The 23981-nt window shown below is 46.0% G+C and overlaps 2 protein-coding genes and 1 long non-coding RNA gene across 21 annotated transcripts in view; 1 reads left to right on the top strand and 2 right to left on the bottom strand.

The window, feature by feature from the left end:
* Positions 1 to 23981, top strand: part of LOC144828501 (uncharacterized) — a 2902672-nt gene that overhangs the window by 1238634 nt on the left and 1640057 nt on the right. The window lies entirely within an intron of this gene.
* Positions 1 to 23981, bottom strand: part of LOC144828498 (CMP-N-acetylneuraminate-beta-galactosamide-alpha-2,3-sialyltransferase 1-like) — a 297640-nt gene that overhangs the window by 229330 nt on the left and 44329 nt on the right. The window lies entirely within an intron of this gene.
* On the bottom strand, positions 994 to 5696 carry LOC144828500 (uncharacterized). Its single transcript, XM_078686724.1, has 2 exons — positions 3922 to 5696; positions 994 to 3858 (listed from the first exon to the last, which is right to left on the bottom strand). Exons 1-2 carry the CDS (start codon positions 4661 to 4663, stop codon positions 3839 to 3841), a joined length of 762 nt encoding a protein of 253 aa, XP_078542850.1. The 5' UTR covers positions 4664 to 5696; the 3' UTR covers positions 994 to 3838.

The following is a 23981-nucleotide window of genomic DNA, read 5'->3' as shown; positions in this document are numbered from 1 at the left end:
CGAGGGAAAAACAATGTAAGATGGTGGGCATCTACATGGACATTGTGGCATTACGGTGAACGTCATACAGGGGTTCTGTCTATGCCAACTCATCCCACAAGCTAAGAAACATAGGGCCTCATTTATGAAAAGTGCTGCATCGCTGCGTGAAAACAGCGATGCGTCACTTTTCACTGCGCACTCCTTGCGACACCAATGATGCGTCATATTTACAGTATGACGCATCATGGTGCAAGGAGTTATAGATACGTCAGTATTTCTGACGTATCTGTATGGCGCAAAAGTGACGCATTGCTGGAGTGTGTCACAAAAGTGACGCAACTCCAGCAATGTGTCCTTTCACATGGGGAAAGCCCCATGTGAAAGGGCCTGCGTCAGTCTTACGCCTGCTGTGAGGCAGGCGCAAGATTGTGACGCATTTGAGTCCTAGAAGTGGCGCAGTGAAATCTCATAGATTTCACTGCGTCACTTCTATGAACCTTTCTTGCGTCAGAACGCCCCCCCCCCGCATACATTATACCTGGCGCAGGTATAATGTGGCGCAGGGGTTTACAAAGTGACGCATCTACCTAGATGCATCACTTTGTAAATATGGTGCAACAAGGCACATTATTTACGCTACTGGTGCGTCACAAAAAGTGACGCACCAGCGGCGTAAAAGTGATGCACAGCCTCATAAATGAGGCCCATAGTTTTGGAGAAAACAAAGACACTTCTGGACCCAATCACTGAGTGATGGGATTGTGCAAAGCATGTGAATCTAGAAGAGTTGTCATGCTGTCAAATAACTATGTGTTGAACACGAGCAGACTATTTAAGCTTTGGTCCTTGACAGCACAGAAATAGTGGAACATTCTTTCCAGGAGTGAAAAGGCAAACCAATATTTTACCTTCATCTTCCCTCTGACTTTCTGAACCCCTAAAAGCGAGTGACTATGGATGACAGATATCTGTCTTATACGATATAGCAAGCACAATTGGAATGTGAATATTGTTGGGTGACTCAGTAAACATGATGGAAACTCAAAGAGACTGCTAAACTAAATTATCGCTCTAGCCATGGCATACTGGTGCATTGGTTATTTTTTTTTTTTGCAAGCATATGCCAGAAAAAGAAAAAAACATGTTGGCACCTAAACTTATATATAGTTTTGCAGATTTATATAGTTCAAAGTCGACATGAAGGTATGGGAGTGCTTTACAAGAGCACCAGTTACGTTACACAAAGTCACATTCATTTTCTCAATACTGTTTCATGACTTAAAAACTAAAAAGCATTCATTTGTGATGGCGAAAAAAAGAAAACAGGCATGCAAATTGCAGGCGGCTATTCTATTATACTGACATTTAAACACTTCACAACAACAAAGGAATTAGGAACTTAATCACCATCTAAATGGGCACTTGTAGAACAGGTAAATAATAGCTGTTGTTAACGATAATAAATAAGTCGAATTTAGAAAGCACTTTAAATCATCTTTCTCATTGAAATGAAAGGACCTATTCTTAAGTGGATGTTAATAATGTACACAAGCTTTTAGTAGTCACTCGAAGTGAAGGGAGCCTGTTAGGTGCTGTGCTATTAGGTGATAAGTGTTCGCAGTACACTTTGTGCAACACTACCTGTAACTGATTGGAAATTAGGGCCTCGTTTATGGGGTTTTGGCATAGGGAGGCACAGCAACTCACCTTGCTGTTCTGCCCTATGTCAAAGTGAAAGGGCAGGAATGCACCATATTTATCCAATACGATGCATTCCTGTCCTTTCTCCCTGCGCTGATGCCATTTTGGCAGTCTAGCGCCAATGAAGGCAACTTTGCACCATGGTGCCTGTGTTCTCAGCAGGATTGTTTTTGTGCAGGAAGGGGCACCTTCATGCAGAAAAACAATCCTGGGAGGCTTTTTCCTCTTTCTATATGTGCTGCAGAATGCAAGGCACTTGGCAAGAGGAAAAAACATGGCAAAATAAAGTTAGTTCTCCTCATTGCATCATCCCTAGGGAGGCGTAAGGTTTTGCCACTTCCTTATGTTGACATGGTTTTGTAAATCAGGGGAAGCCTCGGTATCCATGGGTGTTGCGTGCCAACACCTACTGTAGCGCCCATAGAACACTTTCCTAGCATTGAGTAAGGAAATGAAACGATTTGCACTGCTTTGCCTTACTCCAGATCTAGGAGGCCATTCAAAGCATGCTCGGTGGCTTCACGTGACCTCACAAATATAAATTTGTAATTTGCACTGCCAGAGTGTCACAAAAAGTGATACTTCGGAGAAGCAAGGGGCACATAAACATGTCCCATAGAGTCAACAGTCACTTAAATTAATGTCTGTGTCTTTAGCACCGAGAAGTTAGCACATTTTCAAACCCAAAAGCAGAAGCTCTGTGTGCCCCAATTGGCAACTAGCTCTTGTCCCCTAGCGGATTTTTTATTGAAAAGTAAAACTGGAAGGTCCAGAATATACACCAATGAAAGGAAACTGTAAGTAAGACACAGGCTCAACACATTTTTGGGTATGTCATGGTGTGACATTCTCTACCATACGGTTGCCTGTACAATAGTTTGCAAATGGCAAAAAAGCTCCTCTAACCATTGCTTTTTAGGTCTCGCCTGAGCCAGCACATGCGCTGTCCTGGCAAGACATTTAGTGAGTGGACTTTAAAAAGCCGACCACGACTTTTTGGGTGGCCTAGAGCGTGCGGTTACACGTACAGTAACCCGCATTCCTCGCATCACTCGCTGGCACCCTTACAGCGTGCGATCTAGCGCCATCTGGATTTTTTCTGGCTTGCTCTCCCAAGCACGCGCTTCAACGCTCCTCCCCCACCACAGAGCGCAGCACATCTCACGGCCGCAGGTCTGGTTTCCCTTGTTCTAGTGTCTTTTATATCAGGTGTCTCTCTATGCGTTAAAAGTGATACCCTCTCCGCATGCTCTTCTACCTGCCTTGTACTCTCTCTAGGGCCTCGCATATGGTACTTGCTCTGATTCAGTTGCTAAAGTCAACTACCCATTTTTAGTATTACGCCACCCCAGACCGCAAGCTCTGATGTGTTTTCAACTGTGCTACGTACTGTAAGTGGGTACCGGCCTTGGCGGTGCGGCAAAAAAACAGGCGATAAAACGTGGAGTTTCGACTGAAATGGGACTTACTTTAGGGCTCAGTCACATGCCTACAACCAAAGAGTGAGCAGACTGATCCATGGAGCATTGTGAGGAGCCAATTCAGCATTACGATTCCTTAAAAAATTAAAAAACAACTCCGCTTCGGTGAGTACACTTAATCACCCATGTGACTCTCCTCTGTTGTCCTCTGTTACTTCGCATTGTACGCTTCTGCCATTGAGTTAGCTTTGTAGAGCTTTGTGTTGGGGTGAACCAGGAGAGCATAACAGAAGTCAGAACTTTAAAAAAAATTCATAAATGTTTTAAAATCTAAACATTAGTAATTTAATCATGTTAAAATGCAAACTGGTTAAATGCCATACAAGCCAACTTCTCACATGGGCCTGCGATTTGCATCACGTGGATAAACGCTGGTTAAAAAACAGTTAAAGCTGAAATTGGTAGCCAAACATGCCATTGGATCGTGTGGCTACTCCCTAGGAGTTACAGCACGGCCTGCTTCACTGCCATGCATTGCTATCTGGTATTCAGTCTCAAACTAAACTTTCTTGCTGTCAGCCTCACATTCAATCTGATACTCTTTAGGAGACTGCCATACACAGCATCACTCAGCACCACCACAGCATCACTCAGCGCCACCACAGTATCACTCAGGGCAACCAGAGCATCACTCAGGGCAACCACAGCATCACTCAGCACCACCACAGCATCACTCAGCACCACCACAGCATCACTCAGCGCCACCACAGCATCACTCAGGCCACAACAATATCACTCAACACCACCACAGCATTACTCGGCACCACCACAGCATCACTTGGCACCACCACAGCATCACTCGGCACCACCACAGCATCACTGAGCGCCACCATAGCTTCACTCAGGGCCACCACAGCATCACTCGGCGCCACAACAATATCACTCAACACAACCACAGCATCACTCGACACCACCACAGCATCACTTGGCACCACCACAGCATCACTCGGCACCACCACAGCATCACTCGGCACCACCACAGCATCGCTCGGCACCACCACAGCATCACTCAGCGCCACCATAGCTTCACTCGGGGCCACCAGAGCATCACTCAGTACCACCACAGCATAACTCAGCGCCAACACAGCATCACTCAGCCCCACCACAGCATCACTCGGCCCCACCACAGCATCACTCAGCACCACCACAGCATCACTCAGCGTCACCACAGCATCACTCAGCGTCACCACAGCATCACTCAGCGTCACCACAGCATCACTCAGCGTCACCACAGCATCACTAGGCACCACCACAGCATCAGTCAGTGCCACCACAGCATCACGCAGGGCCACCACAGCATCACGCAGGGCCACGACAGCATCACGCAGGGCCACGACAGCATCACGCAGGGCCACCACAGCATCACGCAGGGCCACCACAGCATCACTCAGCACCACCAGAGCATCACTCAGGGCCACAACAATATCACTCAGCGCCACCACATCATCACTCAGCATCACCACAGCATCACTCAGCGGCACCACAGTATCACTCAGCATCACCACAGCATCACTCAGCACCACACAGCATCACTCAGCACCACACAACATCACTCCGCACCACCCCAGCATCACTCAGGGCCACCACAGCATTACTCAGGGCCACAACAATATCACTCAACACCACCACAGCATGACTCAGCACAACCACAGCAAGACTCAGCGCAACCACAGCAAGACTCAGCGCCACCACAGCATCACTCAGCGCCACCACAGCATCACTCAGCGCCACCACAGCATCACTCAGCGCCACCACAGCATCACTCAGCACCACCACAGCATCACTCAACGCCACCACAGCATCATTCAGCGCCATCACAGCATCACTCAGCGCCACCAAAGCCTCACTCAGGGCCACCACAGCCTCACTCAGCACCACCACAGCATAACTCAGGGCCACAACAATATCACTCCGCGCTACCACAGCATCAACCAGTACCACATAAGTATCACTCAGCATCGCCTTTGCACTAGTACACCACCACATCATCATCACTCAGCAAGACCTAAGTATCATTCAGCATCACCTCAGCATCACCTCTGCACCAGTCACCACCCCCACCACCACTACCACCTCTGCATCACTCAGCACCACCTTAGCCTGCTCTTGGAATCTGGCATCTGTGGATTCTCCCCTAGCCTTTGGCCGCTGCTAGTGTTATAATACAGGTACTAGTTCCCAACCTTCACCCTCCAATTGTTTATGCCACCTCAAAAAAAATCTTTAAAAACAACCATTGAAATAGGCAGAAACAAGTTGCCAGAATTTCAAGAACAAAAGAAAACTGAGGACATGTTTTATTGTAAATACTTTTTTTGATATGGTCGTTCAGTTGTACATAATGCCTTTTTGGTCATATATAAGGTAACAAAAATACTTCTCATGCTGCACAGCAGCCACACTTCTCTACAGCACATCTTAAAGACATTGGCAAAGTCAATAACTCTGGATAAACACTTATAAGGCCCCAAAGGTAAGATCCATTGGCTATGCAGTGCTTGTTTCTGTGAATTCTGGTACTTGAAGTTCTACTGCCTACAGACTAAATCTCAAAAACACAAATAAATTAACAGAGCAGGGTGAACTACTCACACTTTTTCTGTGCATTTTGATACTTGCAGTTCTGGTACTTAAAATGGTTAGCTAAGTAATAGGATGTGCAAGACAAGAACCAAGAAATTAACATAAAATGGTGCAGTACCAGGCGCAGCCCATGCAGGTAAGACCTGTACGGCGGTGGTGCCGGTTTGAGGGGGGGGTGTAATTACGACAGACGACGATAGAAAACGAATTACTTATTCAATTTTTCCTTGTGGTGTGAGTCAATTTTGGCCTACTGCCAAAGTTTTACAAAGCTGTGATACTTTGCAGTCTTTACAAAAGTGTGAAGTTTGACATTGCAAAACCTCGCGGCTCCTGCAGACCCTAAAAATTGGATGGAGTTCTTCAAAAGAAACCCGTCATGATAATGCTTCCCCTCAATTCATTCTTCAATAGTGCTTTGCAGTCATCATCCATGTAACCATTGTAACACACGTGTGCCACAATGCCCTGTGTGCCATAATCTTTTTCTAGAACTGCCTCTCACCTTTTCATAATCAATGCCAATCATAACACTTAGAAATAATCAACTGATAAATGTCTTCAACCAAATGATGTAACTATCACTAATAAGCACATCAATTGGTCACACTCTTGCCCGGAAAATCACACCAAATCATCTCTCAGCGAACCCTTCACTAGTTTTCTCATTTTCCTCCACGATCACCCTCATTAGCAACAAACTTAATATAGTCCCCAGTGCACTCCACCATAATGAGACACCAAACTCACAAGCTTCCCACCTAGAAACATCACATACCTCATCTTTATTACTGAGATAGCCGCCTGTGCTCCATCCAACTAATACAATCAGCAACCCATAAAGCAATTGATCTCCACTCCAGAGCCCTATGCTGTATCACTTCGAACATTCTCACCTCTATTGAGTTGCATAATACTTCAAATTAGTTGTACACAAAGATTTTTTTAAGCAATCTACAGGACACTTTCCACACTTTACAATAATCATCTCTCAACTCCAACTTCAATACGCATAAACAACTAGTGTTTAATGCATATTGTTCACACGCACTTGCCTTACACACAATTAGAAGTTAATTACCTCAATTCACTGCAGTTGTCTGCTTTCCATTCTAATGCTTCTTGACTTCCATGTAAAGTTCGACCCATATCACTGCTTTACTTTCTCCTCCTTAGCAGTCACTAAGGAAGGCTGTCCTCTAATCTCTTTATCTTTGTTTGTGATTCTCACTCTTTCCACCACTGCTGCTGAGAATCCCTCAAGGATCCATGTTAGGTCTCAGACTCCTCTTGTTAGGAATAGCTTCCCGTGATGGCATTACCTCCTAGTTTGGATTTTTCATGCAGAAACGCATGTCTTTTTTGCCCTATCCTCTTACTCCACCCATCTTCAGACCTGATTCTCAGGCTATCTGGAATTCATTTGATAGCTGGGTCGGAAGCAGAATGATACCTTGGCTCCAATAAAATGAGAGTGATACTGAAATTATTCTGTAGGCTGTTACAAGGTGTGATTGTCAATGTATCCTGCCAATCGCTGAAGGATCCGGACCAAAGAAGCCAGTGAAGATGGTGGTAGACATGAATTTCACTACCTACATGTAAATATTCTATTTCTTTAAGAAAGCAAAGTTTTCGCTTGCACCAGACTTAAAAAACAAAAGATATATACAACAGGAAATGAGAATTGATTGCATATCTGGTAAGGTTTCCGTTGCATAATATTAGAGAGTAAAAATGCCTGTCAAAAGTGGAAAGAAGTGCCATTTTTTTATGTTATGGTTTTAACCTTTGTATATCACACATTCTGCCACTCAGTGGCGTGGGGGGGTGGGGTCTGCGGGTGGCATGAGTTTCGAGGGCGGGCCTACTACCCCAATCCCTCCCACCCCCTCCACTCTCACCTACCATGTCGGGGTGCCAATCGTCAGGACTCTCACTCTCTCTTCAATGCGGCCGCCGCAGCAGGGGTGGCAACTGAAAGAATCGCAACAACACCCCCCCTGCTCTTCTATGCGCCCGCCGCGGGGCAGCAAACATGGGTACCGCCACGGGCGGCCAAAGGGCTAGCTACGTCAATGCTGCCACTAGTAGGCGTCACAGCACTTTTGGCAGTCCAGTGGCATGTGATGGTCTTTTATTGATACTGAATTCTGGTGCTGCTGTCTGCATGTAATAGTCCAAAAGGGTGAGCGGCTGAGTGAAGGGCTGAATCTCTCATTGTACTGGCCCTCGTGGGAAAAATCTACAGCTTGTTTACATCATTGGAGATACTAAATACAGTGCTTAATTTGAGCCAGTGGTTTCTGGTGCTCAGCGCCGGCACTTAACCATCAACACCGGCGCTTTTCATGAGCGCCATTTAAGGACACGTTTATTTATGGTAGGCACGGGGAGATTAAGTGATTTGTTCAGAATCACAGGATGTTGAGCCGACACAGATACTCGAAGCTGGTTCTCCAGCTCCAAAGTCAAAAGCTCTGGCCTTTACGCCACATCCCCTCCCCACTTTCATGGTTAGTTCTGTTTTAGGCGGCGCTAAGAGGAGAAATGGGCTAATGCAAGCTGCCTCCTGACGACAGCATTGGCACTGATGTTTTTTTCTTCAAATTAACCACTGGTTGAATCTGAACACTAAGCAAGGAGAGGTGAACTCCCCATCCTCTTACACTGGGTCTGGGAGTGTCAGTGACATGTGTACTGCACGACCCGCCATCCAGGTAAAAGGGAACTTGATTTAAAGCCGGAAAGGATCTAAAATGGATTGACCGATAGGAACCCAGTGATAACCTGGCGCATGGGACATCAGGCTGTGTCTCCTCGCTCCAGTAAAAAGCCACAGTACAAACCAGCGCGGAGTACTTTGTTGGCACGACAAGACGGGTGAGGTGATCCAGGGTAAACACACAGAGTAGAGGCTGTTCTACTAAATTATACACAGCCCGAATCAGTTTTTTTCTGGATTGACATTATAATGGGAGGTAGACATTGCAACAGTTGTAACAAGCATTTGCAATGCAATAGGTCTCGCATTATTTAACTTTGAGCTATTATTATTGTAAATGGCAATGTTTTTTGCTTTATGCTATAGTTTTCTTATGTACATAAAAAGCTACATATAAAGTATTTGTTGTTAAAATTATTTATGCAGTATTTAAAGGCAAGCATTACCGCCTTCGGGTAAAGTGCGTGCTATATAAAAATGCATAAATACATGAATAAAGAAATACCGCCTTCGGGTAAAGTCCGCGCTATATAAAAATGCATAAATACATAAAAAAATAAATACCGCCTTCGGGTAAAGTCTGCGCTATATAAAAATGCATAATTAAATAAATAAATACATACCGCAAAACATCCTCGTTACTCTGCCGGCCTGCGACCAGGAAGTCAGGCAGGCCGGCGCGACACCCGGAAACAGGAAGTAGGAGGGCGGGAGCCTACCCCGCCTCCCACGGAAGAGCCGCGATTGGAGCCGTGTTGGGAGCAGGGAGCACCGGAGCAGGCAGGAGCCTACCCTGCGCCCCGGTGCCGAAGGAGGGAAGAAGAGTCCTGCTGCCGGGCCTTGCAGCTGAGGAGAGGAAGCCGGTGAGTGCGTTGCTGAGCGGCGGGCGGGCGGAGGGAGAGGAGCATGTAGGCGCGGGGGGGAGGCAGGCTGTGTATGTGTGTGTATGTGTGTGCGTGCGTGTGTGTATGTGTCTTGGAGTGCGTGTGTGTGACTGTGAGGGAGGGGGTGTGTGTGTGAGCGAGTGTCTGTCTGCGACGTGTGTGTGTGTGTGTGTTATGCGCGGTAGGCTGGGAGGGCGGCGCATGCGCAGTAGGATGGGAGGGCGGCGCAGGACGGAACGTGCGCGTTCACGCAGCCAAATCCGACTGCTAAAAATCGTGCCAGTTTTGTGTCCCTCATTCCCCGGCATCCGACGGCTATAGAGTCTCTGTCCCTGTTCCAGGGCGAGACCTAAAAAGGGTTGATTTGATAACCCTGATGGGATAATGCTGGTGTACACTTTTCTTTTGTTATGGATAAAGTCGTGGTGATGCTGTATTCTAATGTAGAAGTATTTATATAGCATACACCGAAAAACAAGATTTGCCCGACAAGAGCCAAGGACAGCCAAGGATTCACTGAGCATATTTGATGGTACTTTATTGGAAATCCTCATTCTCACGCAATTGCTCCTTTCTGCTGCGCAATACAGATTTTCTTCCTTTTTTACCTGCTAACTACCTATCATGTTGCACGCTGCAAATATTTATCCATCACACGAGCAAGCGAAGAATCATGAAACTGGTCAGCTCCAAACAGGGCGAAAGAGGTCGGTGTTTATTAAGAATCTTTGAGAGGTGTCACCATTTAACTGATAAAATCATGTTTAAAGTGAAACATGAGTCACCCTCTGAGTAAATGTGTATGCTCATTTGTTTTTTTCTGTGATTCTGCGGTCTCCTCTTAAACAGTTATGAAAGGTCTTTGTGGTGCTTCGATCAGAAGTTGGGGCGTTTATTGTTTACTCAACATTACAAAGATTTCTTCCCATTTATTGCTTATAAGGGACACTGGAATTATGCGGCAGGGGATGGTCAAATTATGCAGCAGGGTTGAGTAAATTATGCGACAAGAAAAGGCACATAAAGCTGCTGATTTAGGGATAGTAATACTTTATTATTTTTTCATTTACAAGCTTGTTAATACTATCTGGGCATTAGTTCTACCTCATTAGTGCCTGTTTCAAACCCAACTATAGCAATAAGGCACAGAAAGGTGACCAGCGGGCCTTCCACTGCGCAGCAACACGTGTCACAGTCCTTTAACTAACTTTTGAACTGTTTGACCCAGGAAACTATTTTATTTTATTGCGAAAACCTGCAGATAATGCTCCAGATGATGGACTATGTGGCAAATGCGACACACCTACAATTATATAATGTCAATTCCTATGCACACGCATGCGGGTTAAACGAAAGTTTGAAGGTGAAAAGATGGAGGCAAGTAGTGTCTCTTGAAGTGTTCTTTTTGTTTTTATTCAAATGACAACACAAAGTCCAGTCAACACGTGTTTCGTCATTTGGGTGATAACCCTCGACTTCTTCATGGCTAGAAACAATACAAAATGGATCTCACATCCTTCTGAGTATGCAGTATTAGTGAGCCACTCCCCAAAAGATCAAAAAGGTGTGACTGGTACATACCCAGTTGTGGGAAAATGAAATGAAATGAAAAAGAAACTTGATTAAGCGCACTGTGGCCAAACGGCTTCCTGGCGCTGGGGGGGGGGGGGGAATCGGATTCTGCACTGCAACCAGAGGAACTAACCGGGGAAGGCCTGGAGAAAAAGAAAAGTTTTTAAAGCTTTACGGAAGGAAGAGTAAGTGGGGATCGATCGGATGGATAGTGGAAGACTGTTCCTGAACTGGGGGGCCAAAACCGAGAAACGGGAAATGCGCCAAGATCTAAGAAGGTGAAAACCAATGTCACCATGTGGGAACCTTAAACATACTTCCAAAAAAATGACAGCAGTAATGACTTAATGAGCATATTCAACATTAATTTGAATGAAAATGTGGACATATGTAAAAGTATGAAAGTATTTTTTGGTAAATTACCACTTGTAGGATTGCCTGAAAAGGGATGAATATGACTCAAGAGTGAGGGCAGATATGCATAAGTTGGGACTTAATAAAGCCTAAGCAAAATACGTGCTACTCTATGTAACAGTCAATTGTGTTGGACTGATAAAACAATATGACGGTAAAAAATAGGGCCTACCTGTAAAAAATGAAATGGTGTAATCGACCTGAAATTAGAAGCACATTTCCTAATGAGCAGAAACTCCAAAAATAAAATGCAACTATATAAACAGCTATAAGTCTTAATATGAATACTGGATTAGCAGAAGTCTCACCTAAACACTGGTGATAATTCTGACCCGGCAGGTCATAAATGGTCCAATCAGTCTGATCCAATAAAATTATGTCATGAGTATAAAAAGTAACAAACCCCATTACTGTTACTAATTCTGTATGTATACCAACAGTAAGCTTGATCTATCAGTGCCATCCATCAAAAATCAAGGCCCTTACCTTCACGTCAAAGCATTAGTGGATCATAAGCTCAAATCAATGAGGTGCCATAGTGTGCACATCAGGAAATTTAAAAGGAGGGCGATGTGAGCCGCAAAACAGACTGTGGAAATAATCAAGGCAACCATAACAGTAAAGATACCTAAAACGGATGTAACAGCCTAAAACAAATCTATGTGGTGCCTGATCAGAAACCTATTATATATTTCCCTTCAGCGAGTACTCTCTGAAGTCCACACACTACCAGGAACGCGTTCTGTACCGGATGCATTTAAGTACGTGCCAAGTCATGAGAACTATAACATGCACCTTGATTGTCGGATGAGGCGAGAAATGCAATAACGGTCACATGTTGTGCTCGTTGTGTGTTTTTTTTTTATACATAAAGCTGGGCCCATTAGAGTTTAACAGGCAAAAAAGGCAAAGTCCGTATGTAGGAAAAAAACGCTGTTTATGATGTATGATCCCGTGACAGTACACCTGTACCCTCAACCAATGTGCAGGTTATCCTCAAGGAATCGAGAGTGGAGGACAAAACTAGAAAACAAATATAAACTAAAATGATAGGTACAGAGGAATAAGAGATAGGATCGTGTTTGACGGTGAAGTTTCAAGACACACAAAAAACATAGTATAAGAGGAATTCTATAAGGAAAACTTTTGAGCGAGGCTGTCACCAAAATTATAAGTGGCGATCAGCGACAGTATGCTGGATAACATTCCAATATGTGTAACGCAATAGGGTATCTAGAGTCTTGCTGTTAGAGAGCTCTTGCATGCTCCCCAATTCTTTCGCTAAGGGTTCTTATGGTACTACCCACGTATTGACGTTTGCAGACACATTCCAACACATAAATCACACATTTTGTGTTGTGTGTGAGTATCTTTGAAGAACGCTGTAACGCTGCTATTTTGCACATTCATTTTGCTGCTATCTCCACGCTGCTAGCGGAGCTTTACCATCTATTTTAGCACTTCGCCATTAATTGTATTTTAACGTTTTTAATCCCCCCTGCCCTTCCCCTTACTGTGCTCTGGTTCCGTTTCATTTCGCTGCTCTTTACAGCCACTGCCTGGTTAGCATTGGTTTTGCTTATGTTGCACACGCCCCTTTCTGGTCCCGGCTTCAGCGCTCGACCCCAGCGGTTTCCCGGAAGTGAGGCGGGACCGCATTGCACCGGGGTTGACGCTCTAGTCGGCAGATCGCACGACCCTTTATAACGCCATGTGTCAGCGACCGCGCAGCGGACGCGCGCAGCGGGCGCGCCGTCTGCGCGCCGAAGGAGCGCCAAAGGAGGGCCCGTCTGTGCCCGTCCGTGCTCTGGCCGGGCACAGGGCCCCGACCCCTGGCCGTTTTTCCTCCCCCTCTGTCCCTCCTATACCATGCCGGTATTCCGCTGTCGACCTCCGAGCCCTTCAGGTCCCTCCTTGTGAGGCGGCCCATTCCTGGGCGCTCTCTGATAATCGGTCCAGATTATGCCCCTTCTGCAATTATCTTCTTCCTAGTCCGGCCACCCCGCCCACTCAACCCTGTAATGAGACTAAGATCATACAAGCGGGTCTGATTAATGCCAGATCTCTGGTATGCCACACGGCCGAAGTCTTTGACCTTCTTGCTGATAATGATCTCGACCTACTCTTTGTTACTGAGACTTGGATGACTGACTCCTGCTCACCGGTAGTCGAGTTAGCTATCCCTCGCGGTTTCAGAATCTGTAGAGTGGATCGTGCTGCTGATGTGGGTAGAGGCGGGGGGGTTGCCGTGATCTACAGGGATCACTGGTCTCTCACCTGCGAGCATCTGGACAAAATCAAAGAAGCCGAACTTCTCCACTTCTGCCTGGTCCTTAGTCCGCATTTTACCTTAGGCGGCACACTACTGTATCGACCACCAGGCCATGTTGGAAATTTTATTGGATCTTTGGAGGAGGTTATCGTGCCACGAGCCTTACGCTTCTCTCGCTTCTTACTGTTGGGCGATTTTAATATACATGTGGATTCTGTGAACACCACTGAAGCTACTCGTCTTGGTGAGACCTTCAGCATGGCTCACCTCTCTCAGTGGGTCGATGCTCCCACAAATGTGGGAGGTCATGTTCTTGACTTGATCTGTACTAATTTTGATATTAGCCTGTCCCCCCCATTGCCTATGGTGTGGTCCGACCACTATATGATCAAGTTTGCCTGGCAGCTTGCTGAGGGTTTGAGGAAAACCCCTCCTATGGTACACCATCCCCGGATTAATATGATGTCCTTATCTGAATCCCTTGCCGACACTCGTCTGGCCCCAACGATGGAGCTAGAAGCGACTGTTGACGCATTCAATTCCTGGATAGCGAATGGTGTCGCTTCCTCCACTAATGCGGGGGGTGTCCGGCGAATGCGGTCTCGTCCCTCTCAACCATGGTTCACGCATGCCCTGCGAGAACAGAAGCTGGTCTGCAAAAAACTAGAGCGAGCATGGAGACAAGCCTACCTGCCTGTCGCAAAGAAAGCTTTACGAGCAGCCCAAATGGATTACTATGCTGCGATCAAGTCAGCTAAAAGTAGGTATTTTTCGGACAGAATTGAGAAGGCCGAAAACAACAGCAAAGAGATCTTCTCAATTGTCCAAAACTTCCTATCTCCCTGTGCTGCCCAACCCCTGCTCCCTTCTTCCGCCCAATGGTGTGAAAAACTGTCCTGCTATTTTATGGACAAAATTGCAAAAATACAATCGGACTTAGAAATGGCTCAAAAGACCCTTACGACCCCTCTTGCCCTACTTGGACTGGACAGATTATGTCAACGTGACCAACTTGTTGCCTTCCTTCCGGCCTCGGAACCGGACATACGGCAAATCCTGATGGCTTTAAAATCTGGATCTCCCTCAGACCCTTGCCCTGCCAGGGTTTTGGGCGGGATAACGGACACCATTTCTCAAGAGGTGACTCACATCATCAACCTCTCCCTCTCCACGGCCAGGATCCCGAGAAGTTGGAAGGAGGCAAAGCTGCTCCCTCTATTAAAAAAGGCCGGTTTAGACCCAGCACTACCATCGAGCTATCGGCCCATTTCATTGTTGCCAGCTCTGGCGAAGGTGTGTGAAAAGGTGGCCTTTAAACAACTGGACAGCTTCATTGAGTCTTCTCACGCTCTACATCCTGCTCAGTCAGGATTTAGAGCTGCCTACAGTACCGAGACTGCTCTAGTTGAGGTATCGGAGGCTGTCCGTGAGTGCCTGGACGGAGGTGGCAGAGCGGTCCTGATTTTATTGGACCTCTCTGCCGCCTTCGATACGGTCCCGCATGCCCTACTGATTGACAGACTACGTGCTGTTGGCGTCTCTGGGCTGGCACTTGACTGGCTGACATCATTCCTGAGTGACAGAACTCAACAGGTCTGGATGCCCCCCTACTCTTCGGCCCCTAAGAGATTGTCAACTGGTGTTCCGCAGGGTTCTACGTTAAGCCCGTTATTGTTTAACGTTTATATGACCCCGCTACTCTATCTGGCAGAACATCTGGGAGCCAAGATAATAGCATATGCTGATGATACTCAGCTGCTATTCACATGGCCTAAGGGTGTGTCCGACTCATCAGCAGTCCAACATTGTCTGTCGGAAGTCTTCAGGTGGCTTGCACAAGTCCAACTTAAGTGCAATGAATACAAGTCCGAGGTCTTATTTTTCGGCTCCTTCCCTGACAATTTCAAGGACCAGATCTGGCCCCCGGACCTGCCCTGTCCCAGTGTGATTGGTGGCCCAGCTAAGAACCTGGGGGTCTGGTTCGGTCAAGATCTAAAGTTTGCTGATCACATAAAAAAACTGACCGGCATCTGTTTTGGAACCCTGCGGGCCTTGAGGAAATTCTTTCCTCTTCTGCCTAGGGCAGCCAAGGAGTCCGTCCTTCGAGCTCTGATTTTATCCCGGCTTGACTACGCCAACGCCTTATTTAGTGGTCTACCTGCGTACATGGTTCACCGCCTGCAGGTGATACAAAACGCTGCAGTGCGCTTGCTTTTCTCCCTTTCAAGGAGATCTAGCGTGCGTAGCCACTTACGCAGTTTGCACTGGCTTCCAGTACCTCATCGAATTTTGTTTAAAATTCTTGTGTTGGCATTCAGAGCAGTCCATGGCCAGGGACCAACATACCTGCAGAAAAGGTTTTCATTTTACACTCCCAACCGTGCCCTTCGATCGGCCAACCTCTGTTTTTTAATCACCCCCAGATTCAAATACGCACGCATAGGAGGCCAATCCATTTCAGTTAGAGCAGCCTCTGCCTGGAATGCTCTCCCCCTTTCCCTCAGAGCTTCGCCAACCATTGCTTTGTTTAAAAAAGATCTCAAGACCCACTTGTTCAATGTCCCGTACTAGTAGTTCTTCCAGACTCTGTTTTCAGTTCTTCTGTTCTCAAAATCCACTCACCGCGCCAGGATACCCCGTGGTAACAGAGCGCGCTACAAAAGTTTTAATAAACATAAACATTGGATCTGATGACAGTTTTTATTAGGGCCAGTAAATTCTTTTACTGGCCCTAATCTGCGGCATGTGCAGCCCATCTGCACATGCCGCAGGAGCCGCATTTATGAAAACCTAGCAAGTGTTGTGTAATCCAAGTAACATTCTTCTGCATTCTTGGAAATCTAGGGCTAAGTCTTGTTATCAAAGTTCTACCCCTTTTGTATGTGATTTGTGGTCACCTGGCGATATGGTCATCCAGGGATCCATTGGTTGTTAATAACTTCCAGTGCTTGTTAAAGACTTTTAACCAAAACACCACTAAGAACGTTGAAGTCTGTAATGAGTCTCACTGGATGTCTGAAATCGGTATTGTGTACCTTTTCTCTCAGAGTCTCGCACTTTTCTGATTCTGGTCTCGACTTTCGCTAAATTAGTTTGTGTGTATCCCCTGTTCTTGAATCTAGATTTCATTGCTGAAAGACAAACCTCAAAATCCTCATCCCTGCTGCAGTTCCTTCTGCCTCTAGTGAATTCACCGTACGGGATAGCTTGAATCTGGTGTGGTGGACGTGCACTAGTGGCATGAAGGATAGAGTTCCAAGCAGTGTCTTTGCGAAAAAGGCGACTGTGTGTAAAGTGTTCTCTTTGATGTACAGTTCTACATATAAGAGGGTGATTTTAACCTCACTGATCAGATAAGTACATTTTATGTCATAGGTGTTTGTGTTAAGGTACGTACAGAACTATTCAAGTTTGGCATGTGCGTCAGACCAGATTAAAAGACAGTCGTCGATATAGCGACCCCAAAAAATGATGGAATCATTGAAAAGGCTGCCTTTACGGCCCCCGATCCATTTTTCCTCTAGGCTGCCCATGAAAAGGTTTGCAAAAAATTTTGAACCCATAGCGACACCCCTTCTCTGCCTGTACCATTGTTTCTCAAACAGAAAGACATTGTTGTCTTGAATCAGTTCCATCATCGCCATGAGCATATTGGTGTGCTGCCACTGTGTTGCTCATCTTTTATGTAAATGTTGTTGTGTCACCCTCAAACCAAGATCTGGTTTGATATTCGTGTAAAGGGACAAAACGTCCAATGAGGATCATGCCTTGCTCCCAGTTGAAATCCGTAAGCGTGTCTTATAATAATGCTTCGTAACCCTAATGTAGAAAGGGAGATTCTGAACCAAAGGTCCAAGAAAAAGATATACATATACAGGATGTCATTCTGTGGGTCCCCCTATCCCCGAGACAATAGGTCTACCGGGGACAAAAGGTAAATGTTTATGGACTTTTGGTAGAGTGTAAAGACACAGGAAATTTAGTCTAAACACTCTCAAGTACATCTGTTCATCTTCGTCAATAAGACCTGCAGTATGCCACCCTGTGAGATGTTTATTAATTTTAAGTGTCAAACGTCCTATAGGAATGTAAATTAAACTCTCATTAATCTTAAGTGTCAAAGGTCCTATAGGTTTGTAAGTTAAACTCTCATAACATGTTTCATCGTTAAGTTGTGTCAAGATCTCTTGGTTGTAGTCGACCTTGTTCATCACTACGACGTTGCCCCCTTTGCCTGCCTCTCTGATTATGATCTCATTTATTTTTTTATTTATTTTCAAAGTTTTATATAGCGCGAACAAGATCTTCACAGATATCAGAGCGCTTTACATAGAGGGGTACATGAGGGAACATAATCAAACAATAGATCAATAGATCACATAGTACAAATATGTGGCTGCAAGCCATCACGTGAGTAATAAAACAACTCATACAAATAAGTAAATGAGTCAAGCATGCAAAACAGATCGGTGCAAGGTGCAAGGTGTTGACAGAGTTCGAGATGATAGATCAAGTGTATTTAGCCATGAGGATAGCTTTTACTTCTTTTTTAAAGAGTGTAGTGGAAGAGATAAGCCTGGTTTCGGGAGGGAGTGAGTTCCAAATCCTAGGCCCCAATCCTGAGAAGGAGCGCTTGTAAGTTTTTTCCTTCCGGAATCTTCGAGGTTTCAGCAGAAGATTGTTTGTGCCTCTCGTGTTTCTAGTTCCCCCAGAGATTGTCAGTTTCTGAGCGAGGTAGCCGGGTGAGTTTATGTGTACCGCCTTGTGTGTCATGCAGGCGATTTTCAGCTGTATTCTGGCTTCAAAAGGCAGCCAGTTCAGGGATTTCAAGTCAGGGGTAATGTGGGAGTGCTTTTTTGACTCAATACGTGGGATGACTAACGATTGTACTGCTGTTTGGAAGTCTTTGGCTGGGAGGTAGGGTTTAAGTTTCCTCAGAGTATTGATCTGGAAGTTCGCTCCCTTTGTTGCCTTGCTGATATGTTGCTGCATGTTGAGGTTGGTGTCAAGTGTTATGCCTAAAGATTTTGCTGAATCCACTATGGTCGGTTGGACATTGAGTGCTGTTAGGTGCTTAAGCCATGTTTGTGTGGTAGATATTTTCGTGGGAGGTGATATCAGAAGGAACTCAGTCTTCATAGCGTTTAGTTTGAGGTGGTTATCAGCCAGCCAAGATTGGGTGCTCCTGATCGTTGAGTTCAGACGTAAGATGTCTTTGGGGGATTGTAACTTGAGATATAGCTGAGTGTCATCGGCGTACATGTGAAAGTTTACGTTGGATGCTTGTAGCAAGGAGGTGAGAGGTTCCATGACTAGGTTGAACAAAGTTGGGGATAGGGAGGATCCTTGGGGGACGCCTAGCGTCACAGGTATTGGCGAGGACATCAGGTTGTTGCTCTTGAATTTCTGCGACCTGTTGTGAAGAAAGGAAGTGAACCACTTGAGAACAGTTCCAGATAAACCCATTCTTGTATTTAGTAGTTCTAGTAGATTCTCATGTTTAACGGTGTCGAATGCTGAAGAGAGATCTAGAAGGATGAGGAGGCAGGTGTCGTTTTGGTCTAGCATTTGAAGTGCGTCGTCGATTATGTGAGTCATAGCAGTCTCTGTGCTGTGTCCTGCTCGGAAGCCTGACTGGTGGGCGTTGAGGAGATCGAATTGCTCAATGTGTTTAATCAATTGTAGTTGTGCGCATTTTTCCAGTAGTTTGGCGAGAGTAGGAATATTGGTGATGGGACGATAATTGTTAAGATCAGAGGGGTCGGCTGTAGGTTTCTTTAGTAGAGGTGTGACCTGTCCAATTTTGAGAGAGTCAGGAATGCTTCCTTGTTGGAGTGAGCTGTTGATAATTTTAGTCCAGAGAGGGAGAAGCAAAGGGGTAAAGTCTTTTACTGCGGAGGCAGGGAGGGGGTCCGTGAGGTGATTGGATGGTTTCAGGGTGCTGAGCAGTTTGCCAATTTCTTCTTCCGAGTATGTGCCGAAGGTTGACCATGTAGCATTGTTTTTTGGTTCAGTGGGTGCTAGGCGTTGGGGTTTGGAGTAGAGGCTTGCATCAATGAGGAGATCGCTTTTTATTTTGTCAGTTTTTTGGATGAAGAAAGCAGCGAAGTCTTCACAGGAGGGTGCCTCACACCTAGTGTTGAGCGGTTGGGGTTGTTCCTTGGATTGTGTTTTGATTAGCTCAAATAGTTTTCTCGGGCGGTTTTTTGCTTGGTCGAGTTGGAGGCTGAAGAAGTCTGATTTTGAGCGTTTTATTTTCCTGAAGTAGGCGTTTCTCTTTTTCTTCAGCTCTTTTAGGTGCATTGCAGAGGGGGCTGATCTCCAGGTACGCTCTGCCATTCGCATGTCTCGTCTATCCTCATTGAGACTCCCATCGTACCATGGTTTGGAGATTTTAGTAGAGACTCTTTTCAGCTCCATAGGTGCAGCCTCATTAATTATAGATGTCATAGCGTTGAGATAGTGGTCAGTCAGAGTTTGGACGTCTGTAGCGCTTGTCGGTGGCAGTAGGAGGTTGCAACTGTTCGGGGGCAAAGAGCCTGGGTTGAGCTTTTTCGAGTCTCTTTTCCAGACTTTGGGCTTGGAGAGTTGAGCCGGGTTGACTTTGACTTTTTCATTGATAAAAAATGTGACAATATGATGATCTGACCAGTCACAGGGTTGGATGGACTCGAGTTGGATAGAGTCCTCTTTGGAGATGATCAGGTCGAGGGTAGAACCTTTCTCGTGGGTTGGGCCGTTGCATATTTGGGTGAGGTTAAGGGCATCAAGGAAATTTTTAAGACTATTTACCACTGCGTCGTTGCGATCGTTCCAGTGGAGGTTGAAGTCACCAAGGTATATTTGGGTGAGTTGCCGTCCGGAATTGGTTGAGATCAACTCCATTATTTCTTGGGAAAAAGTGAAGTTGTCCCTGGGTGGGTGGTAAATGCTGTGAAGCGCGCATATCGGTTTGCCCTCACTCATAATGTCAAGGCAGATGTATTCCCAGGATGTTGGGGATGGTAGGGAGGTGGAGTTGACTTTCTGAACAGAGAGGTTGTTCCTGTAGATGCATGCGATTCCACCACCTATTTTGCCTGTTCTGTCGAGCCTGATAATGTGGTAGTCGGGAGGAACCAATATGTCCATTATAGGTGTCGAAGATTCAGTTAGCCAGGTTTCTGTCAAGATGATTAGGTCAAGGTCCCGCGATAAGAGGAGGTCAGCAATGGCGGCGGAATGTTTCTTGGCTGATCTGCAGTTGAGAAGAGTGCATTTGAGACGGGGTGTGTTGAGGGCGGTAGATGGTTCTAGAGCGAGAGGGACTTTTCTCAGGTTATTGGGGATGGAGAATCTGCTGTTTAGTGTGGGCGGCCTAAGGGTATTTGAGTGTATCGTGGGAATGTTGAGGTGTGGGGTGGTTGTGTTATTTTGGGGGGCTTGGTCATAGGAGCGGAGAAGGGTGAGTGTGTCGAGGTCAGAAGAAGAGTTGTGCGTGCGACGAGGGCGGTTGTAGCGATTACGACCTGGGATTGAGGTCAGATTGGGGATAGCTGAGTGAGAGAGTTAGTCGGAAGGGTGGGGGACAAGTTGGGCGGGGCGGTGTAATTGCGTGGGGCGTTGCAAGGGTGATGCGGGGGCCGAGGGCAGTTGCTGCGCCTATGAGCAGGGATTGACGCCCGGTGTGGGGCGTGTTGAGTGAGGGAGTCAGCCGGCGGAGTAGGGGACAAGTTGGGAGGGAATGTTGGGGTGGGTGAGGGGTGTATAGGGTGTGTAGAGAGTAGTTCTTTGATGGTGTGTATGTCTTCTTTTATCTGTGTGAGGGTGGCCATGATGTAGTCCATCGTGCGTGGTGGTGGCAGTCAGCGGTGATTGGCTGACAAGGGAATTCGTGTGCAGCTGGGGGAGAGGGCTGGTGTTCGAGCAGGTCTGCGTTGTGTTGGTGAGTGGGATGGATTTAGGGAGGGGAAAGCTTTTGGGTGGGAGGGGTGTGGATGAGGTAGGGAGGACGTTGGTGGTGAGAGTGAGGGCGTTGGTGGTAGGCGGGGGGGTCAAGGTGTAGTCTGGGAGACTGATAGCCGTGGTGGGGGTGCAGGGAGGATAGTGGGGGCTGAGAGTGGGAGGGGAAGCGTCATTGGGGATGATCCTGTTGAGGGGGGTGGGGGTTAAATTCAGAGAGGAGGTATGTTCTGCGTAGTTGGTTAGAGGGTAGTGGGGACTGAGAATGGGGGGGGGATAAAGGGGGGGATTTGTCGGAGTGCGTTTTATTCTGGTGCTGGACTAAGTTAGGTGTGTTAAGGGTGGGAGCTGTGCTGTTAGCCGTGAGCGGGGTGTTAATGCTCGCTATAGGTGTGATAGGAGTGTTGAAGGTATGTGTGGAGGTCCGCGAGTTGGTAGAGGGGGCGGGGGTGTGAGTGGTGTATGAGGGGGAGCGATCTGTGTCTATGCTTGAGAGCTGAGTTGGGATAGTTTCTAGTGTGTTCATTGTCAGTGTCTAGTGTGTTGAGAGCTATACGTTCTCCAGATAGGAGATTATCATGGTGTCTGGTTCTATTGATGAGTCTCCTGTCACTAAATCTGTCTGTCGTTGTCCAAAACTAGTTTGTAAAATGTGTCAATTGAGTTGCTACCCAGTAGAGTTGGTGTCCATTTGGATTTGTTTTTCAAGCCACTCGCTAGTGTGTAATCCATGTCCACATTTAGTTCTTCTAAGAATCTGTCCATGTGGTGTGGTGTATGCTCAGTGTCTATATGAGATAAAAGTAAATGTGTATCATGCACATCCTGTATACTAAGCACATCTGATAAAAAGCCAGTCGGAATGTTCGTATTTCTTTTTATTCGGCACGTGGTTATTGCTGAAGAATTTCTTAAATTTAAGACTTGTCACAAATTTAAAGAGATCAAATTTGAAACCACATATGTCACCCTCATCCTTAGGGTTGTAGCTTAAACCTTTCTCCAAAAGGGAGATTATATCATTAATGAGTGTCTTAGAGGAAAGATTGATAATCTCCACCCCCTTCTCTGCACTACTTACGTGTTCCTCTCATCTCCCGATCTCAATTTCACTTTGTCGTCTTCCTTGCCCTGCTCTTTTGTATCTACTGGTCTTATGTCATGATCTCCTCTTCCGGGTGGTGCTCTGTTGCCCTTTTGAATCCTCTGTATCTCCCTTAAAAAAAGAGGAATTCCCTTGTCTTGCCTCACTCGATGTGCACGCATTGTTATCGGCCTCACTGTCGCTGGTGAGGGGGGCACTCCGAGAGGTGGAACTAAAAGAGATTCAAATTGTCTCTGAACTATTTGGCTTGTCTCTATCCTGGCCAGCCTGAAGACACTGGTCATACTTCTTCGTGAAAGTAAAAATTCTGCCCTCCTTATAATCTATTTCATCACGTCTGAGCTTTCTGGCTGTCCTTTCTTTGTTATCATTTTGATGTTTCAGTACAATATCATTCATAATTACATAGTTTTTTTCGGTTGCTTCCTTAAGGTCTAAATCCCTGATTTCCCTTTCAAGGAGTGTAATCTCTGCCTGGAGTTTGGAAACCTTGCATTCGGCATTCTCAATCAGGATACCCATGAGTGTGTTTGAATTAGTCACCGCAAGCACTATATCTGTTTTGTACACATCACGATACCTGGCGAGCTCCTAATTTTCCTGTGTTAATTAATACTCCCATTTTGCTAAAAGCTACAATTATGCTAAAATCATTGCTGTCGCAAAATTGCATAATTTCAGTGGCTCTGGGTGGATGTTTGTCCTTGGCAACCCCTGCAGCTCTACTCCACTTGAAGAATATGTGGGAACAGATTCTTGTTTCGAGCGCACAACTGGATATGTTGGTTCAGTAACAGCTACTGCTGCATTATACTGGTGAGCCTTGAACACCGTTAAATGTGTCAATGATTCTTTTACATTTTTAGGACGAGCCTGGGCAGCGCATGAGCTGCTCTGCGAGGCATGCTGGATTCAGATAGGGACTTGAAGCTCCGCCCATTTCCCCACCCATCTTTTCAATTGGCTCCTGTTACTGTCCTTTCTAAATCATTGCTTTTCATTCATAAATAGGCTTAGTAGTCCCTCCTTGGTACCGCCTTGTCTGCATTTTTAACCCCCCCCATGAGGACTGGACATTTTACTTGTGTTGTTACATCGTTTGCTTTATCTAGGCTGTGAGCACTATTTTCTTCAATTATTTGACTCTATTCCACCCACTACAGGCTTTCTTACATGCAGCACACCGCCCGCTTTTATTTAAATTACTAATGGCGTTCCATGTCAACTATAGCGGCTGCGTTTCTTTATTTACATTAGCAGCGTGTCCGCTTTAAGTATAGCGTCCGTGCTTTATTTAATTTGTCAGCGTGGTCTGCTTTAA

This window comes from Lissotriton helveticus, chromosome 4_1 (assembly GCF_964261635.1).
Source record: "Lissotriton helveticus chromosome 4_1, aLisHel1.1, whole genome shotgun sequence".
Taxonomy (NCBI): Eukaryota; Metazoa; Chordata; class Amphibia; order Caudata; family Salamandridae; genus Lissotriton; species Lissotriton helveticus.
This window is presented reverse-complemented; position numbering and strand designations above follow the sequence as displayed.

Bases quoted from the DNA above. Each gene is read 5' to 3' on its own strand.
- LOC144828500 (XM_078686724.1), bottom strand. From the start codon at position 4,663: ATGCTGAGTGATACTGTGGTGCCGCTGAGTGATGCTGTGGTGATGCTG. The intron at 3,859-3,921 runs GTAATGCTGTGG...GGTGGCGCTGAG, and splicing joins TGATGCTGTGGTGGTGCCGA to TGATGCTGTGGTGGTGCTGA.